Source organism: Bactrocera neohumeralis, chromosome 4, assembly GCF_024586455.1.
Source record: "Bactrocera neohumeralis isolate Rockhampton chromosome 4, APGP_CSIRO_Bneo_wtdbg2-racon-allhic-juicebox.fasta_v2, whole genome shotgun sequence".
Taxonomy (NCBI): Eukaryota; Metazoa; Arthropoda; class Insecta; order Diptera; family Tephritidae; genus Bactrocera; species Bactrocera neohumeralis.
Genome location: NC_065921.1, coordinates 13,804,151 through 13,824,392, shown reverse-complemented (window position 1 = coordinate 13,824,392; position 20,242 = coordinate 13,804,151). Strand labels below are relative to the sequence as shown.

Below are 20,242 nucleotides of genomic sequence, written 5' to 3'. Positions count from 1 at the left end.
TTCCTGGTAAATGACATATGTATGTATACCGAAAAAAAGGCACAAGGACAGTAGCCCCTTAACGTATGTTCGGAATATTCAAAAATTGAAATATTAATCAAGCTACGGCAACTCTTGACACACACCACGATATACTTGTAGTTATAAACCCAATATAATTTATTCGATCATCTCATTCAATTATTTATAAAGGGGTTTTCAATAAGAGTGCTACAAAATTTTTCTTAAATAAAACAAAAACAGTTTGGAGTATCATCAAATACTTTATACCTGTGAAAGTACATTCGATATCAATTGGAATGGAACTCGATTTCTTTTGGCCACTACGGGCACGCTTGCTGAACGCAATTATCGACGGTTTTCAAGCATGAATCGGCCGATACTGCTGCAATTTCACGTTCGATATTCGTATGAAACTCATAAACCATAGACTTGACGTAGCCCCCAGGAAATAGTCTAACGGCGTCAAATCGCACCACCGAGGCGGCCAATTGACTGGGCCATTTCGTGAATTAATACGTTCACTCAACTTGGTTTTCTTTTAAATCGATTGTGACATTAGCTGTGTGTCTTGTGGCGCCGTCCTGTTGGAACCACATATTGTCCAAGTCCATGTCATTCAATTCGAGCCAAAAATATTCGGTTATCATTGAGCGATAGCGATTCCCATTCACAATAACGTGCCCATCTTGATCATCTCGGAAGAAGTACAACGCAATGACGCCGACGGACCTTTTTGTTTTATTAAGAAAAAACTTTTGTAACGCTCTTATTGAAAACCCGAATTTCGGTAGTAAATTTTAATAATTTCGACTCGTTGTTGGATCGTATATCTTTCCATGATAAAATAACAAACCTTACTGAAGGGAAATGTCAAAAAAGTGGGAAAAATAATGCGTTGTTTGTTGTCCCTATCAGTCTACTTTTGTGTGCCCTATTGAAAAACCCTATTCGTACCATATTTTTGTTCTAAAAAAATGGATTTTTTTTTTAATTTTTGTGGCTCATTAATATTAATTCCACAAGTTTTTATCTCAATGCAAAGCAATTAATATTAACAATTACACCTGATTGTGGTCGGCTCCTTATGCCGATTAAATTCAAGGTCTTCCCCTTAAATTTTACAGGAGAAGTCCACAAAAAATCCACGCTAATCAAAGCATTCAAAGAATATGATAATTGAATTGCAGACCAACTTTGTTTGCATGGAAAATAATAAAATTCTCTTTCGTGCTTTTAACCCTACGCTGACGCTTCCAGCATACTCTTTGATTGCATTGAAAAAGTTTTTCGTAATTTTCTTTTACCCTCTGACTGCAATTTATTTCAATTTAAATTAGCTGTATTATTTTGCCGCCTCCCAACCACCCAACACACACATTGTTACGTTGAAATTTGCCTAATTTGCCGCCATTATGCAGTTACTCCTGCGCCTAACAGACTGAAAGTATTTGAAAATTCAATTTGAAATTAACGCGAAAGACCAAAGGTGCCGGCTACTGCCACCCACCGCCAACTACTATCACCTGCGAACTGAAGGAAACTCGGTATTACAGCACACTAAAGCCAACAAACAAAATTAGCTGGTTTGAGCAACCCTGTGTGAACGTGAAATAATGAATGCATAGTGCAAGCAAAATGTGCGCCCGAAAGGATAGACAAGACATTTTGGCAAATTTACACCGATGGTCGGCAAACCAGCTCAAACTAGCTAGCGCTTTGTTTTACTGCAGCTAAAGTCACGTGATAATCGAGTTAACCGAACCAAAACAGCCGGATTGAGGATTTGCGGCGTTCCTGGCCGCTGTTGGTTGTGTGTGTGTGTGTGTGAATGACGACGTAAAGTTTGGGCCCTCGCTCTTGGTGGTCGACAAAGCCAGCGCTTGTGGGGAAAGTTCTGAAGCACCAATATGTGTATGTGTGTGTGTGTGTGCAGCGGTTGAGTAGGATCAAAGCGAAAAGTTCCGACTTGTGCGGTAACGCAGGTACATTGGCGTTACATACACACATATATGATTAGATTTTTTCACATTCATACATCTACATACATACATATACATATATACATATTGGTGTGTGCAACTGAACGATTTGAAAAGTTCATGTAAAACTTTTTAAATTAAAATTATGAATTTTTACACTTCTCACTCGAGTGTGCTGCTTCATTCATTCAATATGTGCTCAAGTGCACAAGTGCCCAAGTGTGGCTTAACTAATATTGAGATTGGGATTTAGGTGTCAAAGTTGCAATGCATATGTGTGCGCACACAGCTTCGTACGCCCTTACTTACAGCGGCAGTCATATGTGCAGCCAATTCTCCGTTAAAATATTTAAGTTGCCTCAAAATTCAAATTATTTTGTTCTTTTCTTTTTTTATTTTGTGATTTTTGTTTTTATATCTACACAAATATTTTGTTATTATAAATGTACCGGAAATATTCCACATACTCGCTGGCTTTGGCAGTTCCATGTGAGTCCCATGTGGCGTTTACGGCCAATCTGATTTAGACATTCCGCAATGTTTAAAAAGTTTGTGCAAACTTTTCATATAAAATCTGCATATTGCATTGTAATCCTTATTGTTACCCGCTTGCCGTTTCTTTCGTTTTGTGGTCGGGCGTGTGTTTGCTTTTATTGCAGCTTATGAAATTTCAAATTTATTTGCTGTTAAGCGGATAATTGATTTTTCAGTGTGAACATTGTGTTAGGCAAGAGATAATATATCTTATGCATGTGTACATATATAGTTTAGCATTTGTGCCCATAAATATGTATATTTGTGCGCGTGTGCGTGTGCGTATAAGTGAATTTATTTACTTTTGCTCACACTTGCTATTTAGCATTATGAGTGACTTTTAAAGTGCAAAGGCTTACAAGTTTTTAGCTTAATTTGGTTAATTAGAATGGCAGTCATTCAAATGCTTTTCAAAATTTGCAAATAATCATTTTTGTGGTGTAATACAATATTTGTACATATGTAAAAACAACAGATTTACATTGAATAAGTATGAGGCTAAAAGCTTTTTTCTCGCTTAAGAGTTGTGATCTGTAAAACAATAGTCAGGATATGGATAAATAAGCAGTATCTATCTTTAAGAGTAATTCGTTTCGAGGTTCCCTATTTTTTTAAAGAGTAAATACAATTTAAAAAAATTTAAAGAAAAAATACAGAAGCTTCAAATTAATGGGGAATATTTATTATCATTCGAAAGAACATTCTTTTTATTTCTTGAAGATTATCTCTTTCAAATGTTGGCCGCGGCTACGTCTCAGATAGTTCATTCGTTGAGTCTTACTTTTGGTGACTGGATCGATGTGGGATTGTCTTCAAAGTCCAACGGTGTGATACCACACGATCTTGGTGGCCAATCGGCCGATCCAAAACGTGATATTATCTGCTCACCGAAGTGTTCTCTCAATAAATTCAATTTCAGGCACCAAATAATTGGTTATTATGGCGCGATATCGGTCACCATTGACGGGTACGTTCTCACCGGCATCATCTTTGAAGAATTATAGACCGATGATTATATAGGCCGACAAGCCACACCAAATCGTTATTTTTCTGGATGAAATGACAGCTCATGAATATCTTTAGGTTGCTCTTCGTTCCAAATGCGGCAATTTTACTTCTTTACACACCCATTGAGCTAGAAATAGGACTCATCGCTGAACAAAATTTAGCTCGAAAACGTCGAATCTTCTTGGAACTTTTCAAGAGCTCATAGAACAAAGCGATGCCTCTTGGGAAGGTCGTGCGTCTTCAGTTCTTGCACAAGCTTTTTGTACACTTTCAAAATTAGATTTCTCCAAGTCTTTCCTTATGTCAATCCGAGTTGCTGTGAACGGCACCGAATCAATGATGTTGCGAATCGTAAACTCAGTAGGCCGATTATGTTGACCATAAGTTGAGCGAAGCACGCGAAACACATTCGTTACAGATCGTAATAAAGTTGAAGGATTTGTAAACGTTGTCTGTACTGAACAAAACATGAAAGCTTGACACCACTCACGCGTGATCTTGTAAAAACGGCTATTGAAAAAAATACCTCTGCTTGAATCACCCGTTATAATATGTATATATTTAGCACCAAACGGTACATTGTTTGATGACTTGTTAGTAATCTAAAGCTAATTTCACTGTCGTAGAAACCCTCTTCTCTATTGGGACTTCGGAGTGAAATGATGAAGCCATATACCATCCACTGTCACATATTGTCCAAAAACTCTGGTTTCTTATGCTTGAACACATCCAAACATTGCTCCGAATCATCAACTCGTCAAGGTTTTTGAAAAGTGAGCTCGCGTAGCACCCACTAACTATTGATCCGACAACAGTCAAATTTACACACGCGCCATTTGAAGGATAGGGCTAACTGAAACTCATTTGGATTTAATTCTAGTAGCGCCATCTATGTGACAAGCCGAATACTTTTCAATTGATCTGTTATATGTATGTTACTCTCACGATTTAAACCAAGTATTAGTTCGGCTATAACCACATAAGTGTGGCCTACGCCAATAAAGAAGAAGATTAGTAAAATCAGATCAAAGCTTAACCATTGCAATGTGATATATTAGAGAATCTAGCTTATTACAAAGGTCAAAATGAAGTATTTTACACCTAACCATACGCCTTATCTTCAATTTAGATTAAAAATTCCATACACAAACATTAATTAACTACACCAAATAATCCACAAGTATATTGAGATATCACATTAATTATCTGCCAATATCAATAGATAGTAATTAAGTGTGGCCCTCAGAAACACCTCATGGACACGAATGTACTTATTAATAATAAGCTTGAGTTTCCAAAGCGCTTTCTAGGCTTCACATTAATTTTGAATAATGACCAAGCAATCAACAAGAAGTCAAATTAATAATGAGACAAAATTATTGCATTTAAATGTTAAATAAATAGTGCGGCACAAAGACTCTACAGGCAAATAAATCCTCTGTCAATACATTATGAAATATTTACTGAGTCAATAATTTATTAATTTTAAATATTATTCTTATTTTTCATTTTAATATATGAAATTAATTAAACTGATTTTCATTTCCGCTGCTTTTCGCACAAATAAATCAAATAATATTTAATTAAATGAAATATTATATTTACTTACACACACATACATATATACGCACACACGATTATAACCGAATATAACGGCGATGAGAAGAGCAGCAACTTAAAACTGAAGATGAAATGTATTAAATTAGTTTGTCAGTCAATTTACTCTGCTGGTTACAATAACGGTTAAATGAACTAAGCAAACATGCTATCAGATTTCGTGCAGAAAGCCAAGTGTGATGGTAATGTGGCAATGGCAGAACATAAGGTGAATATAAATAATGTGGTAAAGGTGCGGTTATTCTTGGAATATTTTAATCAACATGCAAACTTAATAACGGTATAAAAATAAATATTCATATTTGAAGTATTCTTTTGACAGTTATTAAGAATTTTAATTCAGTTGTAAAACCAAAAATTAAAAATAAAATAAAATGTATAATAAAAATAATAATTAAAATTTTTTTAAAAAATATTTAATAAAAAAATTATGCTCAGCAACCAACTTTACATTTTTCTTTAGTGAAATTTTAAATTATACTTTTCTGCACATATTTATGACCAGTCCACATTTACCATATTTACCGTATAAAACAAATTACAACGAATTATTATAAATACACGACTACTTTGCAGTTATTTGGGCAACAGATAATGCAAGTACATGTAAATTAGTAGTAAACATGAAAAACAAACAACCGCACAAACATATAATGTCGTCTATCAGTCTGTCTCTCTGGCTGTGTGCACGAAATTCAATGCATTTGATGTAAAGTCTAAAATTAATTGCAAAATAGACGAGTAAACTTACCATTTGCCCAATGGCAACCAATTCAATTTGTGCGAGAATTAATTGAAATATTCGCACTCTGTTAATATAGTGTACTGTTGTATCTATGAAGAGGCGCCATGAATACAAAATAGTATGACAACTTTATGGCCCAGCTGGAAATTGAGCAGCAGAGTTGGAAATTTCTGGAATTTACGATTTTCTTTTCATACTTTCACAACGTGTCACTCTATGCTCTGCAATAACATTTTTGCCCAGCTAACGGTTGTTTGTAACACCTAAAAATCATATATATGGAGAATGTCGAGACGTTTTAATTTCGGTTGATTGCCGGTCCATCCATCCGTACAAGCTGTAATATGGATATATCTCGACAGAACTTGGTACATTTGTTCCTTGGTAGCGGAAGAAGTTTAGGGTGGCCCGATGCCCAAAAAAGTTTAATGTACATATCTCACAAACACCTAAAGCTAGTGTTAAAAGGAGGCTACAACGTAGCAAGGTTTGGAGATATGATCAACCTCCCCCGAGACAAATTCCGTCTCCTTGTCGGCTCAAGGCCTTGGATCCATCTACATGGACAGGGATCACATCACCTTCATCGAGCCAGCAAGCTCCTGGAATTGTTCAGAGTGGTGGACCTTTGTGACCATATGAGATAAAGAAGAGGGTAGAATAGATCCTATATCAAAGCGCGGCACCGCCCTTATTTAGGTGAAATCCTAAGTCTCAAGAACTACTCAACCAATTTTAGCCAAATTTGGTGTCTAAGCCGAAATAAAACCACATTATTAATGCCGAAAATGTGTGAAATCGGTCAAATTAGCACAGCTTCCATATAATATACATATATAATGATTCTCGTTAGTCTAACAGATGCCCAGTATGTCAAACAGAGTGTGAATTATCTTTAAAAAATGCGTAAAAGCATGTTATCGAGTATTTTCTTCTTCTTTAGTGACGTAGACACCGCTACCGGGCCATAGCCGAGTTTACAACAGCGCGCCAGTCGTTCTAGACGGCAATCGGAGATTCCAAGCGAAGCCAGGTCCTTCTCCACCTGATCTCTTCCATGGAGTGGAGGTCTTCCTCTGCAGGCCTTGGCGGGTACTGCATCGAATATTCTCAAATCTGGAGTGTTTTGACCCATTCGGACGACATGACCTAGCCAGCATAGCCGCTGTTTCTTACTTCACTACATCCTTCCATCGACTGCGGTATTCACCGTTGCAAATGGACCATATACATATCTTCCGCAGAACCTTTCTCTCGAATACTCGTAAGGCCTACTCATTAGATGTTGTCATCGTCCATGCCTCGAATCGACTCGGACATTTTAAAGTAATCGGCAACCCCAAAATAAGGATTCCGGACTTTCCACCCAACTTTAAACCGTTTAATATCGTGTATATGTAAAGGTATTTTAGCGCTGAATATGAACGAAAGGTTCAAAGTCTGTACCTCATATCGCTAATATACTGATTTCCGATCGTTTCTTCCAATAAAGTTTTGTCAATACCTGAGATTATTTCTTTGTTTTTGAGCATTGCACATTGTGCATGTAAAAAAAAAAGTTAGGTTACACTCAAATTTAGCTCGTTTTTATATGTTTCAGTTTAATTTTAGATTATACGCTGTCCTAGTCGCATGAACTATACAGTGGGGGCTAAAACAACGCATAGTTCAGAATTAATCACAGAAACAGCTCCTCGTACCCCCAAGCCGTTCAATTTCCTGCTGGGTATTGCAATTTACGCTTGTTTTCAATGTTTTCGAGCAATACGAGGCATTTAATTATTTATGTTGCTGTTGATTTTGCTCGTCATAATTGTTTATTTGATAAATTCGCTAGTAAATTACGTTGCCAATAACACAAACAGCTGAGCAAACAAATACAGATACAAAGTCGAACTTATCAGCTTTTGCCACAACTTAATAAATAAACAAGGAAATAATCAAGGTAGTTTAGATTGCAAAGAACTTGCGAATTAATACACGCAAAGTCTTCATTTTACACCGATAAAACGCACAAAAAACAAAAACAAATGCAGGCAACTGGTTCCATGGCATTTTCACATCATTAAAATGGTCCAAAGGTACTTTACTCTTGTGACAGCTTAGCAGCCGGCAAGACTTTGGTTTGCATGGCAACTTATAAATGCAATTTGTGGTTGTATTTATATGTGCATGTGTGGGTGCGCCTTTGAGTTCAGCAGTTATAAAGCGCACGCAGATAATCGCACTGGCAACATCCTTTTTCTTTTCAAATTACCAGCTTTCACCAACAAATCCCAGTCAACACTCATAATGCATTCGCTTTTTTTACAGTTAATATTATACATATGTTTGTGTGTGTCCTTAACTTCATTGGCAATGCGCTGTCTGTCATCACTGATGTTTCTACAGCAACAACAACAAGACCAAATAACTAAAAAAAAAACCATGCACATCAAATTCACAACAAAAACTGCAGTATTCTAAACCAAAAATTAATGTCATTTAAAATGACCACAATCACGCATATATTTCTTTTTTCTCATTCACTTTGCTTTTTGCAATTTGCTCTTTTGTGGTTGAATTTTACATTTCATGCAGTTTGCATAGTCCAATATGCACAAAATTGCAAATACTATTTTCAGTTTTCATTTGCCCTTCTACATTGACGATTGTTACTCGAATTGTTGGTCATTTCACTGTGATGAATTTTCGAGTGACTCCATAATATTGCATCCTCCATAAAATGCGCAATAATATTGCATTTTGCATTTTTCATTTAGCGTCATAATGGCTGGATAATGAGAGCTTTTGCGAGCTTGATTAGTTTCGCAATTCATTTTTAGTACTTTTATTTGCTATCAGTTGGTCGTACTTGGATTTGACCTTTCTTCTCATATACGCATACCATTTGATCAAATTTGACCCGAACTGACATTAAAAAATCATTTTCAAGTATTTTTATACAAATCTTTATTATCGCCTTCTAAATAAGCTCCTTTTTAGCCAATACAGGTATGCCAATGCTTAATCCACTTTTTCATAACTTTTTAAAAGCCTCGGCTAGGATGAGTACCGCCAGTGAATGACTTTTAATGGCTTCAATATACTTTTGGCGGGTTCACCGAACCGTATTTTTCTGTTTCGAAATCAAAAACGTCCCAGGGTTGCCAAAACTGGTGAATACGGTAGCTGAGCGATGACCATTATGAGTCACAATCAAGCTAGAATGTGACGGGCCATTATCGTGGTGAAAAATCCATGAATTTTCTGCAAATCAAATTTTCTATGGCTTAATGACCTTTACTGAATGCCTTCTCTCGCTCAAATTCTTGCGTTTATTAGAAATTAGACTATCCAAAACACCTCGGCAACATTTTCAACGATTATGTAGCCGTGATTTCTTTGGAAATTCGATTTCTCCGAATCATATTTGCTCGGATGATATATACATACATATGTCTATATAAAGATGAAGAAGAAGGATGATCCAAGTATAGGTACATTTTTCAATAGCCTTTTTTGACTGATCCCGCGTGCGTCGTGTCTTCTTTTTCTTGACTGGCGTAGACACCGCTTACGCGGTTATATCCGAGTTAACAACAGCGCGCTAGTCGTTTCTCCTTTTCCCTATGTGGCGCCTATTAGAGATTCCAGGCGAAACCAGATGACCGAATGCGTTATTCGCCATGGCCAATGCGTAAAGGACCATAAATCTTCCGCAGAACCTTTCTCTCGAAAACTCGTAACGTCGACTCATCAGATGTTGTCATCGTCCATGCCTCTGCACCATATAGCAGGACGGGAATAATGGGTGACTTATAGAGTTTGGTTTTTTTCGTCGAGAGAGGACTTTACTTCTCAATTGCCTACTTATTCCGAAGTAACACCCGTTGGCAAGAGTTATTCTGCGTCGCATTTCGAGGCTGACATTGTTGTTGGTGCTGATACTGGTTCCAAGATAGTTGAAATTATCAGCGACTTCAAAGTTATGGACTGCCCGCAGTACCGTGGTAGCCAAGTCGCGAGTGCGACGACGACCCATCTGCTTCGCTTCCTTATCCATTCTGGAGAAAGCAGAACTAACGGCGCGGATATTGAGGCCAATGATATCAATATCACCTACGGTGATGATGTTGTTCCTTATAGTTAAAGGAAAATTCCTAAATATCGTCTACGACCAAACCGAGAGTACCTCATCGTGATATCCAACTGGGCGAATAGAGGCGGCCTAGCCCTCAACCGAAGTAAAACTGAAATGGTTTTATTTATTAAGAAATATAAGATCCCAAACATGCCGCTCTTCTCTTTCGGGGCTTACGTCTTACGGAAATTGTGTGGACACTCACCAAAGGTAGTATTTTGACTCTATGAAACCGTAGTAAAGGCAATAATGTTCTATGGTAGTCGTAGGTGTATTCAGCTGGTGATAGGCGTTCGAAAAGACTACACTTACTAAAAATCTTGATTGGATAGTCCACATTCATATGCAAATAGTATTTTTAAAGTCAGTATATCCTAAATTCAACAAAAATTTTGCTGAATCTTTGTTGTTATTCATTTTCAAAAACTATCATGCTAACCCTAAAAACTTATATTACTAAATTACTTCACATTTATAAAACTGGTTCTTCATTCAAGACCACCGGTTCGCCATCCAACTTCCGTATTGTGGGCAAACGTTTGATACACTCAGCGCGCCATGTTGCCTCATCCATGCCTTCGGATAATGGGTTTCCTACCACCACCAGATCTTCCAGCGCTTCGAGCTCTTGCAGCCGTGTAAACTCACTCCAATCTTTGATCAAATTATTGCTAATATAAAGAATTTTTAAAGCTTTCAATGCAGAGAGGCCCTTCAGCTTTTCAATTAAATTATAACTCAGCCACAGCTCGATGAGTGTGTCGGCGACGGCTTCCTGTGAAGAAATGCACAAACAATCAGCGAGTTTTTAATATTTATTTTGCAAGCAGAACGTACCAATCCTGAAACATTTTTAATATAATTTCGCGATAAAGAGAGCACACGCAAGTTTTTCATGCCATTCAAGCCGAAAATCTTCTCGATCATATTAGTAGAGAGACTCAGCCGTCTATTAAGTGGTTAGTAAGTTAGTTTATATAATTTGTAATAGATTACAAGCTACCACACTTACTCACAATTAACCAAGTTGCTGAGCGTGTTGTCCATTTTCTCGATTGGCGGCCACTGAAATTGCAACTCGATCACTTTGGACTCGACGGCGCTTTGTTGTTCACGTTCTTCCCAACGTTTCAGTGCTTCCTTGATTGTTGTGGCTTTTGACATTGTTTTAAATTGAAATTTAGTGCTCAAAAACTTGCATAAAGTGTGGCATTAATTGGAAAAAATATTTTTCTAGTAGTGTTGTTAATTAATCAAACATTTCGGTTGTTATGACTACAGCGACTTGCTAAGCAAAAGGAGGTGAAGTTCACGTGGAAAAATATTTCCGCTCGTGGTAAAATAGTTGGATTAAGTCTCGTTTTGAAAGGGATATGATATGAACTTATAGCCGCTCGAGTACTGTTACTGTTACTCCACCAGTATTGACCATAACTGTACAATTTCATATTGACATAAAACAACTTCACTGCTAAACTCAGCAGTCTTAGTCCTCGTTGTTATATGCATTTGTGTTGATAAAGAGGGAAGAATTGGGAGCAATATTTCCAAAATTTCACCTTTTCTAAGCAATCTTCCTCTTGCATCAAATTTTTGACTAGACTTTCACCGTAGAAGTAATATTATTCACGGATCTAGGAATGTAAACAAGTTTAGATGAGCGAAAGTACAGTCTTATTTAAATTTGATCTGGTAAATTCCCATAAACCTTTTAATCTAACATCTCTCGGATCGACTTACGATCGAAACACTACTTTTCATGAACTTACCAGCGAGGAAACCCTAATTCAGTCGGACCTACGGACAGACTAAACACCTACTTTCCACAGAAATATTTAAGAAATGTTTTTTATCCCTGACCAGAGAATATTAAGTTTAAAGTCAAGTTCTTATATGAAAACTTCTTTATTTGTGAAGGATATTCTACCTTCGCATACCTGACGATTGGAATTTAAGTGTGCTCTGCCCAATCCACAAAAAGGCGGACCCCACAATCTGCGCCGACTACCGTGGGAAAAGCCTGCTCGCCTGCTCAGCATGGCATATAAGGTTCTATCGAGCGTATTGTATGAAAAAATAAAGCCCACCGTCAACAAACTCATTGAACCTTATCAATGTGGCTTTAGGCCTGGAAGATCTACAATCGACCATGAAAAGAGAATCGATACACATCACCTCTTCGTCAATTTCAAAGCTGCTTTTGACAGCACGAAAAGGAGCTGCCGCTATGTCGCTATGTCTGTGTAAACTGACGTTAAGCAATACCAAAAGTTCATCAAGATCGGGAAGGACCTCTTCGAGACGCTCGATACCACACGAGGTTTGAGAGAAGGCGACTCCCTATCGTGCGATCTCTTCAATCTACTGCTTGAGCAAATAATTCGAGCTGCAGAACTAAATAGGGCAGGTACAGGTACTATCTTCTATAAGAGTTGGGAACTGCTGCCGTACGCCGATGACATCGATATCATCGGCCTCAACAACGGCGCCGTTAGTTCTGCTTTTTCCAGAATGGATAAGGAAGCGAAGCAAATAGGTCTGGTGGTGAACGAGGGCAAGATTAAATATCTCCTGTCATCAAACAGACAGTCGTCGCACTCCCGACTTGGCTCCCATGTCTCGGTTGACAGTCATAACTTCGAAGTCGTAGATAGTTTCGTCTATCTTGGAACCATTATTCACACCAACAATAACGTCAGCCTCGAAATCCATCACAAAATAACTCTTGCCAACATTTATGGTCTTTTGCATAATGGTGAATTCCACAGTCGATGGAATGGATGAAAACACTCCAGCTCTAAGAGTATTCGACGCAGTACCCGCCAAGGGAAGCAGAAGAAGGAGACCTCCACTCCGTTGAAAAGACCAGGTGGAGAGGACCTGGCTACACTTGGAATCTTAAATTGGCGCCGAACAGCGAAAAGAAAAAATGGTTGGCGCCCTGTTGTTAACTCGGCTCTAACCCCCTAAGTGGTGTCTACGCTAATAAAGAAGAAAAAAGATTAACACAACACAAAATAACACTTTTATTGCCCATAAATAAATTATTACTGCAAAACAAGTTCTGAAAGCATTTTTCTTGTACAATTTGACCTTGACATTAGCGTTGATTATAGCGCCAGGAAGCAAATACATCATTAAATATGACAAATTGTTGCAAGAACTTTTAAAGAAACTGATTTGATATTTAAAAAATGGCAAAAAGGCGTTTCTGCGGTTACAGGTTCAAAATTGCATGGGATAAAAAATGTGTCAAGCCAATTTACCGTTAATACCAGATGTTAGCAACTCGTCAAGAAAATAAATTTTACGCGCATAAAAATTAATATAAAAGCCGTAACACGAGCTTTACCCCACACAGTGCAATATCCGTGTGCGACCTCATTTTAAATATCGCGCCATGAACGCCATCGAACACAATACGAATTTCACACGCTTCACCGCCGGCCCAGTTAGGTATCTCAAATTTTTGGGCATTCTGTTGCAACAACCGGAAATGCCGCATACCAAATATCAACGCATACTGATTGTGGTCAGCATTGCGCTAATGTTTCTGCATCAGATCGGCTATATACTGGAGCCAGGACGCACTTTTGCCGAGCAATCTGCCGCCGCGGGGCTGCTCAACTACACCACCGTTAGCGGCGGCAAGATACTCTTTCTCGTCTACAATCGCCGCCTGCTACTGAACAGTCACTGCCAACTAGCAGCGCTGTACCCGAGTGCGGAAGTGGAGCGCCACTACAAATTGGAGAATTATCTACGCATTTATGCGCACGTTCAGACGCTGCTCTATAACTTCTTCAAGTACATTGTGATTGTGTACTTAACATATCCCATAGTGCAATCGTTCTACGACCTATGGTCCAGCGGCGTCTACTCATATATCATGCCTACACTATTTTGGTATCCCGTGCCATTGGAGCAGTCCCTGTTCGTTTATATCGTCTACTTGTTATTCGCGTGTTTTTGCAGCTTTTGTGCCGGCTTAATTATATTAAGCGCCGATTTGTGTCTCTTCAGTTCGGTATCGCAGTTGATGTTGCACTTGGATTTGTTGGCGCAGCGCATTAAAGAGCTACAACCGACCGAGGAGGGTAGTTTAAGTGCGCTGAAAGCGATCATTGAGTATCATCAGAAGATTTTGACGTGAGTGACGTTAGATAATGTGGAACTAAGAGTTGTGTAACGTTTTGTAGTATTTTTTCTTAGAATCGCGAAGGATGTGAATAGCATTTTTGCGCCGTCAATACTTTTCAGCTTAGCCTCTTCATCGTTCATACTTTGCTTTAGCGCCTATCAACTACTCGATGATGTTTCCTTCATTTTTGCTTTGAAAGTGTTTCTTTTACTCGTCTACGAAATGAAACAAGTGGTCATTACATGCTACTATGGTGACAAACTCATGGATAACGTAAGTGCCGCGATTACAAATTGTCAAGCTTTTTTTTACGCCGAACAGGGTATATTAAGTTTGACAGGAAGTTTTTAGAACCCAGAAGGAAACGTCGGAGTCTATGTCCATCCGTCTTTCTATATACATATTTGCGAACTAATCCTCAGTGTTTGATCTGATATTCTACACACTTCCTTTTTTCCCCAAGAAGCTTGTCATTTGTCGGAACCGACGTTATCGAACCAAGCCTTTGTAAGGAAAGCTTTCTTATTTGACAAGATATATTTTAACGAAATTCAGCATAGAGTATTTATTATCCAAGGTAACGCTACAATCTCCGAAGATTTTGTACAGATTGTAGTACTATAGCATATAGCTCCAATACAAACTGACCGATCCAAATCAAATTCTTGTGTCGAACAGTTATTGATTTGACTAGAAATCTTCACGAAATTGTAACACAGATTATTGTCGAAGGCAGCGCTTAAATCTCCGAACATAATATTCAGATTATACCGCTATACTCGTATGATGAAGCTGCCATACAAACTGACTGATCAAAATCAAAATAAGAGCTTTTCTACCCTGTGAAGGGTATTACAGCTTCATTGCAGGCAAAGTTAACGTTTTCTTGGTTCGTTTTTTTTACCGTTGACAGAGTGCGAATCTCTTTACCGCTGTTTACGCACACAATTGGACTGATGGCTCGCCGGTTTATAAGCGTCTCGTTTTGTTTATGTTATTACGCACTTATCGGCCAATCGCTTTAAACGTAGCTGGCATATCAGACGTTTCGCTAATCACACTCAAACAGGTAAAGCAACAATTTGCTTGTTTTATCAGAATATAAAAATAACTGAAATTGCGTTTTTTAAAATACTTGCAGGTTCTGAGCACTGCTTATCAAATTTTCACCGTTTTGAAAACAACATAAATGACAAGCATAGTTTGTTGTTGTTATGAAATGCAATCCAAATTCACATATTTATTAGTTAAATACACAAATTGTTTCATAGCACAATGTAAAAGTACATTATTGAGTTTGTTATAATTCAAAAAAAATAAAAGCTAAAGGTTTCAACATTTTGCCCGCCCAACAGCAGCCCCGCCGCTCACTTGCTACACGCTTAACGTCTGTCCGTTTTGCCCGTACCTCGTTTGCCCGAGTACAAATGCTTAGGCATCTTGGTGCCGATAAAGCGATCGGCTTCGCCCTTCAATCCCAGTCGTGTCACCTTCTTAGCAATGTCGCGTTTCGCCATCAGTTGTGCCTTCTTCTTCATCGCCACGTTCTTGACACCCATTGTATCACGCGCTGGCGCACGTTTCAATGGCTGTCCTGTGCGCTTCACTATCGCTGACGATTCCTTGTCCAGCAGTGGTTTCTTCAACTCTTTAGTGCCAACAGCCACCACACCGCGTCGCAGATCCACAACGGATTTAGTGAAGTTGGCATTTTCGGTGCCGGACATGTCGACACCCAGATTCTGCATGGTTTCACGCAGCTTAGCGACCGAACGATCACGCACCTTGGGTTGCTTGTGACGTGGAATTGCTGGCTTGTTCTTTTTCGATGCCAGACGACGGTCATCGCGCAGCTCGAAGCGTTTGCCGCGTATTTGTTTCGCCATTTCGCGTATCTCCTTGAGTGTTTCATCCATGGTCATATCAGGTAGAGCGTATACACCGCCTTCTTCGCGTATACCCTCTTCGCGTTCGAGTTCTTCCAATTTGGAGAAGATATCGGGATCAATGTAGTCGGCAATATTGTGACCATCCCAAAATTCGGGTATAGCATCGTAGCGCTCCTCTTCGGGTATTTCAGTGTAGTTCTTTTGCAGATCCAAAGTGTAATCATCGCCCATTTCCTCCTCGATATCACGTTCGAGTTTGCGTTTACGTTCCGCTTTTTCTGCTTTCATTTCGAGACGTGCCAACGCTTGCTCGGGTATGCATGGAGCACGTACCTTATCGTCGCGCGGTTTGGGTTCTGCTACATGCAGACGATTTAGTATATTATCTACCTTCTTTGTGCGCATCTTTTGCTCGACACGGTACGAAAGCAGACGCTCACAAGCTTCACTTTTCACTTCCATAACACCCTCTTCACTGACTGTGGATGTGAACATAACGGGCACATTTTTATCTTCTTGCAATTTGGTGATGATTTCACGTTTGTCCTCTGATAGATCTTCAAGACCAATAATATCGATTTTATTGACCGCCAAAATCAGTGGCTTGTTTGTGAATAGCGGCTTGATGCTCTCGAACAATTGCACTTGTTCTTCTATTGAATGACCGCATTGTTCAGAGATATCCATGAAGTAGAGCACACAAGAACGCAAATGCGCCAAGGCGGTAATGGCTTGCATTTCGATGACGTTACGTTCCTCCAGGGGATGATCTAAAATACCAGGTGTGTCGATAACCTAAAATACACGGCACAACGAATAAGTTAAACGTGAACCAACAGATTTTAATATAGTACGTTAACTCACCTGCCAGCGCAAATACTTGTAATCTGTGTGTCCCACATATAATGACTTGGTGGTGAAAGCATATGGCTGCACTTCTACATCGGCGCGTGTAATTTTATTGATAAACGATGACTTCCCCACATTGGGGAAACCACAAATGATAATGGTACGTGAATAGGGATCAATGGTAGGCAAACGTGATAAATGTTGACGAACTTGCTCCAAATATGTGAGATTTGAAGCTTGCTTCTTTAAAATTGTAGCCATACGACCAAGCGCTGCTTTTTTGAGTTGCTTGCAACGATAAAGCGAATCACCATATTTCAACAAACGCACATAATCTTTGGCAACACTGAAAATTGGATTTGTTTAAAATTTAAACTTTAAATAAATAAATAATTTGCACGTGGCTAAATGTCAACAAAAAATAAACTCACTTGTCAATTAAGTGCCTAGCTGTGTTCAGCTGACCCAAAGCCAATTTGTAATGGTCCTTATCGTACAGCACATTCATCAAATCGGCGTAGAATGGATGTACGTCATCTAGTTTCGGAAAATCCTGTATAATCTGTGACAGACGATCGTGGAAATTCTGCTGCGTGTACTTGACTTTGCGTGTGTAGAAGGCACGAATACGCGAAATCTTATAGCCCTTGTGCACAACAGTCGGTGTCTTGCGCTGTGTCTTTGAGAGCATAATATCGATGAAGTCCTGCCATTGTTGTTATAAAATAAACAAATGTACGTAAATATTAGCAAATATGAAATTTCACAATAGTTTGTAAACAGACAACAAAAGCGAATGAGAGTGAGGTTATGTGGGAGGTGCTCCGCAACAAGTTCAAAGCACACTCATTTTATTTTTATTTTGATAAAAAGTAAAAGTGATATTTTTACATACCTTTGCTGGCGGAACCACCATAATCTTTTTGAAGTTGTACAAACTCATTTTGTTGTGAAAATCAACTTCTTTTCACAATAAAAAATTAAATTTAAATGCGATTGCGTTGCGTATCAAACACACGCGGTGCAATGCAAAATGAAAAGGGAATGAATGGCAATGCCGCAAAACAGAGGTGTCAGCTGTTGCGCGACGCGTTGCCAACTATGTTCATTTTGGTGGTTTTTATTGCTATGTGGCGCCACCTATTGCAGTATAGCTGAGTTGTAATTGGATTGTGGAAGAGCTTCCGTTCGGAAATGTAACTGTATTTACAGAAAACATTTATTGCGGGAGGTATTCGCATTTTATTATTATTATTTCTTTTCGCGTTAGTACTTATTTTTTTCTTTAAGATACAAGCTCTTAAAGTAAAGTAAAATAAGTCTAAAATATTATGAAGTTTTGAGTGCACATGTGCCTTCAATAATAAACGTTTCATTCAAAACACTTCTCGACGTATAAATCTCGCATATGGAAGGTAATTCACGCTCACAATCTACCGTCAGCCAGGTGTTCTCGCTGCTCACTGCAACGCAGCTTACATTCGCAAGCATTTCCCTGAAATTAGCAACTTTCTAACAAAACTTACAGAAAAAACGTTCCGTCAACAATTACCCGGTGCGAGGATGACCCGGCGCCCACGCTGCGTATTGAAAGCAATGTAAGGGTTCCTGTTCAATATTTCTATACTCAATAGCTTCACTGCTGTAGGAGCGATTGAAATGCAGGCCCACATAAGCCAAGGTGTGCTGACGTTCCCGCTGTTGCCTCGCTGCCTCATTATAGTTACGTAGCAGCGCCGCAAACGCATTCGTGCGTAATGCTGACGCAACATGCGCCAACATGGCCACGCCACCAATATCTGTTGCATTGCGGCAATACCGTGTGGCATTAACGAAACTCGCCGACCTCACCTGCAACTGAAACAAGCCCACTTGTGGTACGCAGGTGTAATTGCGTGTTGCTAAATTAAAAAATGGCAAAAATATAAAATTTATTTTGAATTTATTGGCAGACACCCACCGATTGACTCGCCATATAAGCTATAGTAATCGTAGCGACTGTCATTCACCAGACTACGCATTGTGTTGTTCTCGGGGCAAGCGAGTATGTGACAATTGAAGTGGTGTTGTGGCTGCTGCCAGACGCTTTGCCGATTTTCTTTATTGTGTGTCGAGTTGGGACGCGTGACTTTGAAGTAAAAATTACTTTTATTTAAAAGTTTAAACTAAAATTAACGCTCATACTCATACTTTGTTGCAACCTCGTTAGCAGTATTGCAAAAGCATCACTACCCGCCCCCATCTGCTTGCTTCTTAAGCGCGTGCCAAAATTCAAAGCTAAGCCGCGCGCTGATTTCGCCTCACGTACACAATCCTCCAAGGTAAATGCATTCTTATAGGCGATTGCCGGCATATCTGAGCGTTGACACGTGCGTACGAGACTAAATTTCAATTTATCCAAATGTGTGCCGCGCGGACATATCGCCTTGTTGTGTGAAATACCAATTGTGAACAGAAGTAGCTGCGTTAGTACTCGTGCTGTTGGCATTCTGTTGCAGACTGTTACGAACTATGCCTGTGCGGGTGGCGCCTAGAGTGATTTGAAGGTGACACATGTTGCATGTGTGTCAATCAAGTCATCAAGAAAAGGTTATAATAGTTCTTCTGTCGCTCAACTGTCAACCTTTTCATTAGCATTCAACTTGTTGGAAATGTTATTCTGTGTATGCCTGCGTAGTAATTAGGTGTATGGATAGCAAGCGACTTAGGAACGTTACTAGAAGCTAATTTAGTTATCATGCTATGACAAGTGAGTCCAAATTTTTTTATAATTATTCTTCTTGAAAAGTTGTATAAAAAATTTTCAATTTGTTATTTTTTTTACATCTATAGAAAGATATCAATTGAGAACATTAGTAGCATTGGACTTGCCAAAAGCTTTTGACAAAATTATTCTATACAACGCTACTAGAGGACATCAAACAATCTACGCTGACTCACTAAGTCTGCTCATACGCTTATGATTATACGATATTGACGTCAAGTAATGGAATTGATGGCTTGTATTAAAACAGATGATGATGCAAACAGTTATATACGTATCACCGATCTTTCTCGCTTATTTTATGCAAGAAGTCGAACACTCTCTTCCACTAAATCCACAAGGACTATATTTACTGGACAAACTGGATGAAGGAGTAGAGACTGGTTTGTAATATCACAGTCGATGATGTTAACATTTCGACTATTAACAACACTATGATGTTAGGTGCTCCACTCCACAGTTGGTATTTTTTCGCTCCACATACGACCGCCATTATTGGCAAAATACAAAGCCGCAACAAAATCCTCTAGTCGCTAGCCGAGAATGCTGGCCTTGTTGGCAACTTAAAAGGCGACCGTTCAATCATATAG

General features: G+C 38.9%; 4 protein-coding genes across 6 annotated transcripts; 1 reads left to right on the top strand and 3 right to left on the bottom strand.

The window, feature by feature from the left end:
• Positions 1-10,388: 10,388 nt before the first annotated feature.
• Positions 10,389-11,269, bottom strand: LOC126757430 (dynein axonemal light chain 1). Its single transcript, XM_050471337.1, has 3 exons — positions 11,022-11,269; positions 10,847-10,958; positions 10,389-10,784 (listed from the first exon to the last, which is right to left on the bottom strand). Exons 1-3 carry the CDS (start codon positions 11,171-11,173, stop codon positions 10,482-10,484), a joined length of 567 nt encoding a protein of 188 aa, XP_050327294.1. The 5' UTR covers positions 11,174-11,269; the 3' UTR covers positions 10,389-10,481.
• A 2,105-nt stretch (positions 11,270-13,374) lies between these two features.
• LOC126757427 (putative odorant receptor 92a) lies at positions 13,375-15,436 on the top strand. The gene is made up of 4 exons (XM_050471332.1): positions 13,375-14,158; positions 14,222-14,423; positions 15,064-15,219; positions 15,292-15,436. Exons 1-4 carry the CDS (start codon positions 13,410-13,412, stop codon positions 15,337-15,339), a joined length of 1,155 nt encoding a protein of 384 aa, XP_050327289.1. The 5' UTR covers positions 13,375-13,409; the 3' UTR covers positions 15,340-15,436.
• On the bottom strand, positions 15,353-17,935 carry LOC126757425 (nucleolar GTP-binding protein 1). The gene is made up of 4 exons (XM_050471326.1): positions 17,784-17,935; positions 17,320-17,594; positions 16,904-17,234; positions 15,353-16,834 (listed from the first exon to the last, which is right to left on the bottom strand). The coding sequence occupies exons 1-4, from the start codon at positions 17,829-17,831 to the stop codon at positions 15,533-15,535; spliced, it is 1,956 nt and encodes a 651-aa protein (XP_050327283.1). The 5' UTR covers positions 17,832-17,935; the 3' UTR covers positions 15,353-15,532.
• Positions 17,936-17,973: 38 nt separating this feature from the next.
• Positions 17,974-19,333, bottom strand: LOC126757428 (uncharacterized). 3 transcript variants are annotated; one of them, XM_050471333.1, is made up of 4 exons: positions 19,079-19,333; positions 18,849-19,016; positions 18,441-18,789; positions 17,974-18,383 (listed from the first exon to the last, which is right to left on the bottom strand). In XM_050471333.1, the coding sequence occupies exons 1-4, from the start codon at positions 19,239-19,241 to the stop codon at positions 18,218-18,220; spliced, it is 846 nt and encodes a 281-aa protein (XP_050327290.1). In that variant the 5' UTR covers positions 19,242-19,333; the 3' UTR covers positions 17,974-18,217. The 3 variants fall into 3 exon arrangements, with proteins under 3 accessions (XP_050327290.1, XP_050327291.1, XP_050327292.1); XM_050471334.1 differs by having other exon boundaries at positions 18,018-18,383; positions 18,441-18,759; positions 19,073-19,333; XM_050471335.1 differs by having other exon boundaries at positions 18,348-18,789; positions 19,073-19,333.
• Between the last annotated feature and the right edge of the window lie 909 nt (positions 19,334-20,242).

Excerpts from the sequence above, each read along its gene's own strand:
- LOC126757427 (XM_050471332.1), top strand. The coding sequence starts at position 13,410 with ATGAACGCCATCGAACACAATACGAATTTCACACGCTTCACCGCCGGC. Across the intron at positions 14,159-14,221 it reads TATCATCAGAAGATTTTGAC|AATCGCGAAGGATGTGAATA; the intron begins GTGAGTGACGTT and ends ATTTTTTCTTAG. Across the intron at positions 14,424-15,063 it reads GTGACAAACTCATGGATAAC|AGTGCGAATCTCTTTACCGC; the intron begins GTAAGTGCCGCG and ends TACCGTTGACAG.
- LOC126757428 (XM_050471333.1), bottom strand. The coding sequence starts at position 19,241 with ATGCCGGCAATCGCCTATAAGAATGCATTTACCTTGGAGGATTGTGTA. Across the intron at positions 19,017-19,078 it reads GCTAACGAGGTTGCAACAAA|TCACGCGTCCCAACTCGACA; the intron begins GTATGAGTATGA and ends TTTACTTCAAAG. Across the intron at positions 18,384-18,440 it reads CCGGGTCATCCTCGCACCGG|GGAAATGCTTGCGAATGTAA; the intron begins GTAATTGTTGAC and ends TGCTAATTTCAG.
- LOC126757430 (XM_050471337.1), bottom strand. The coding sequence starts at position 11,173 with ATGTCAAAAGCCACAACAATCAAGGAAGCACTGAAACGTTGGGAAGAA. Across the intron at positions 10,959-11,021 it reads AGCAACTTGGTTAATTGTGA|ACGGCTGAGTCTCTCTACTA; the intron begins GTAAGTGTGGTA and ends ACCACTTAATAG. Across the intron at positions 10,785-10,846 it reads TTAAAAATGTTTCAGGATTG|GAAGCCGTCGCCGACACACT; the intron begins GTACGTTCTGCT and ends ATTTCTTCACAG.
- LOC126757425 (XM_050471326.1), bottom strand. The coding sequence starts at position 17,831 with ATGAGTTTGTACAACTTCAAAAAGATTATGGTGGTTCCGCCAGCAAAG. Across the intron at positions 17,595-17,783 it reads TGGTGGTTCCGCCAGCAAAG|GACTTCATCGATATTATGCT; the intron begins GTATGTAAAAAT and ends CAACAATGGCAG. Across the intron at positions 17,235-17,319 it reads GCTAGGCACTTAATTGACAA|TGTTGCCAAAGATTATGTGC; the intron begins GTGAGTTTATTT and ends TCCAATTTTCAG.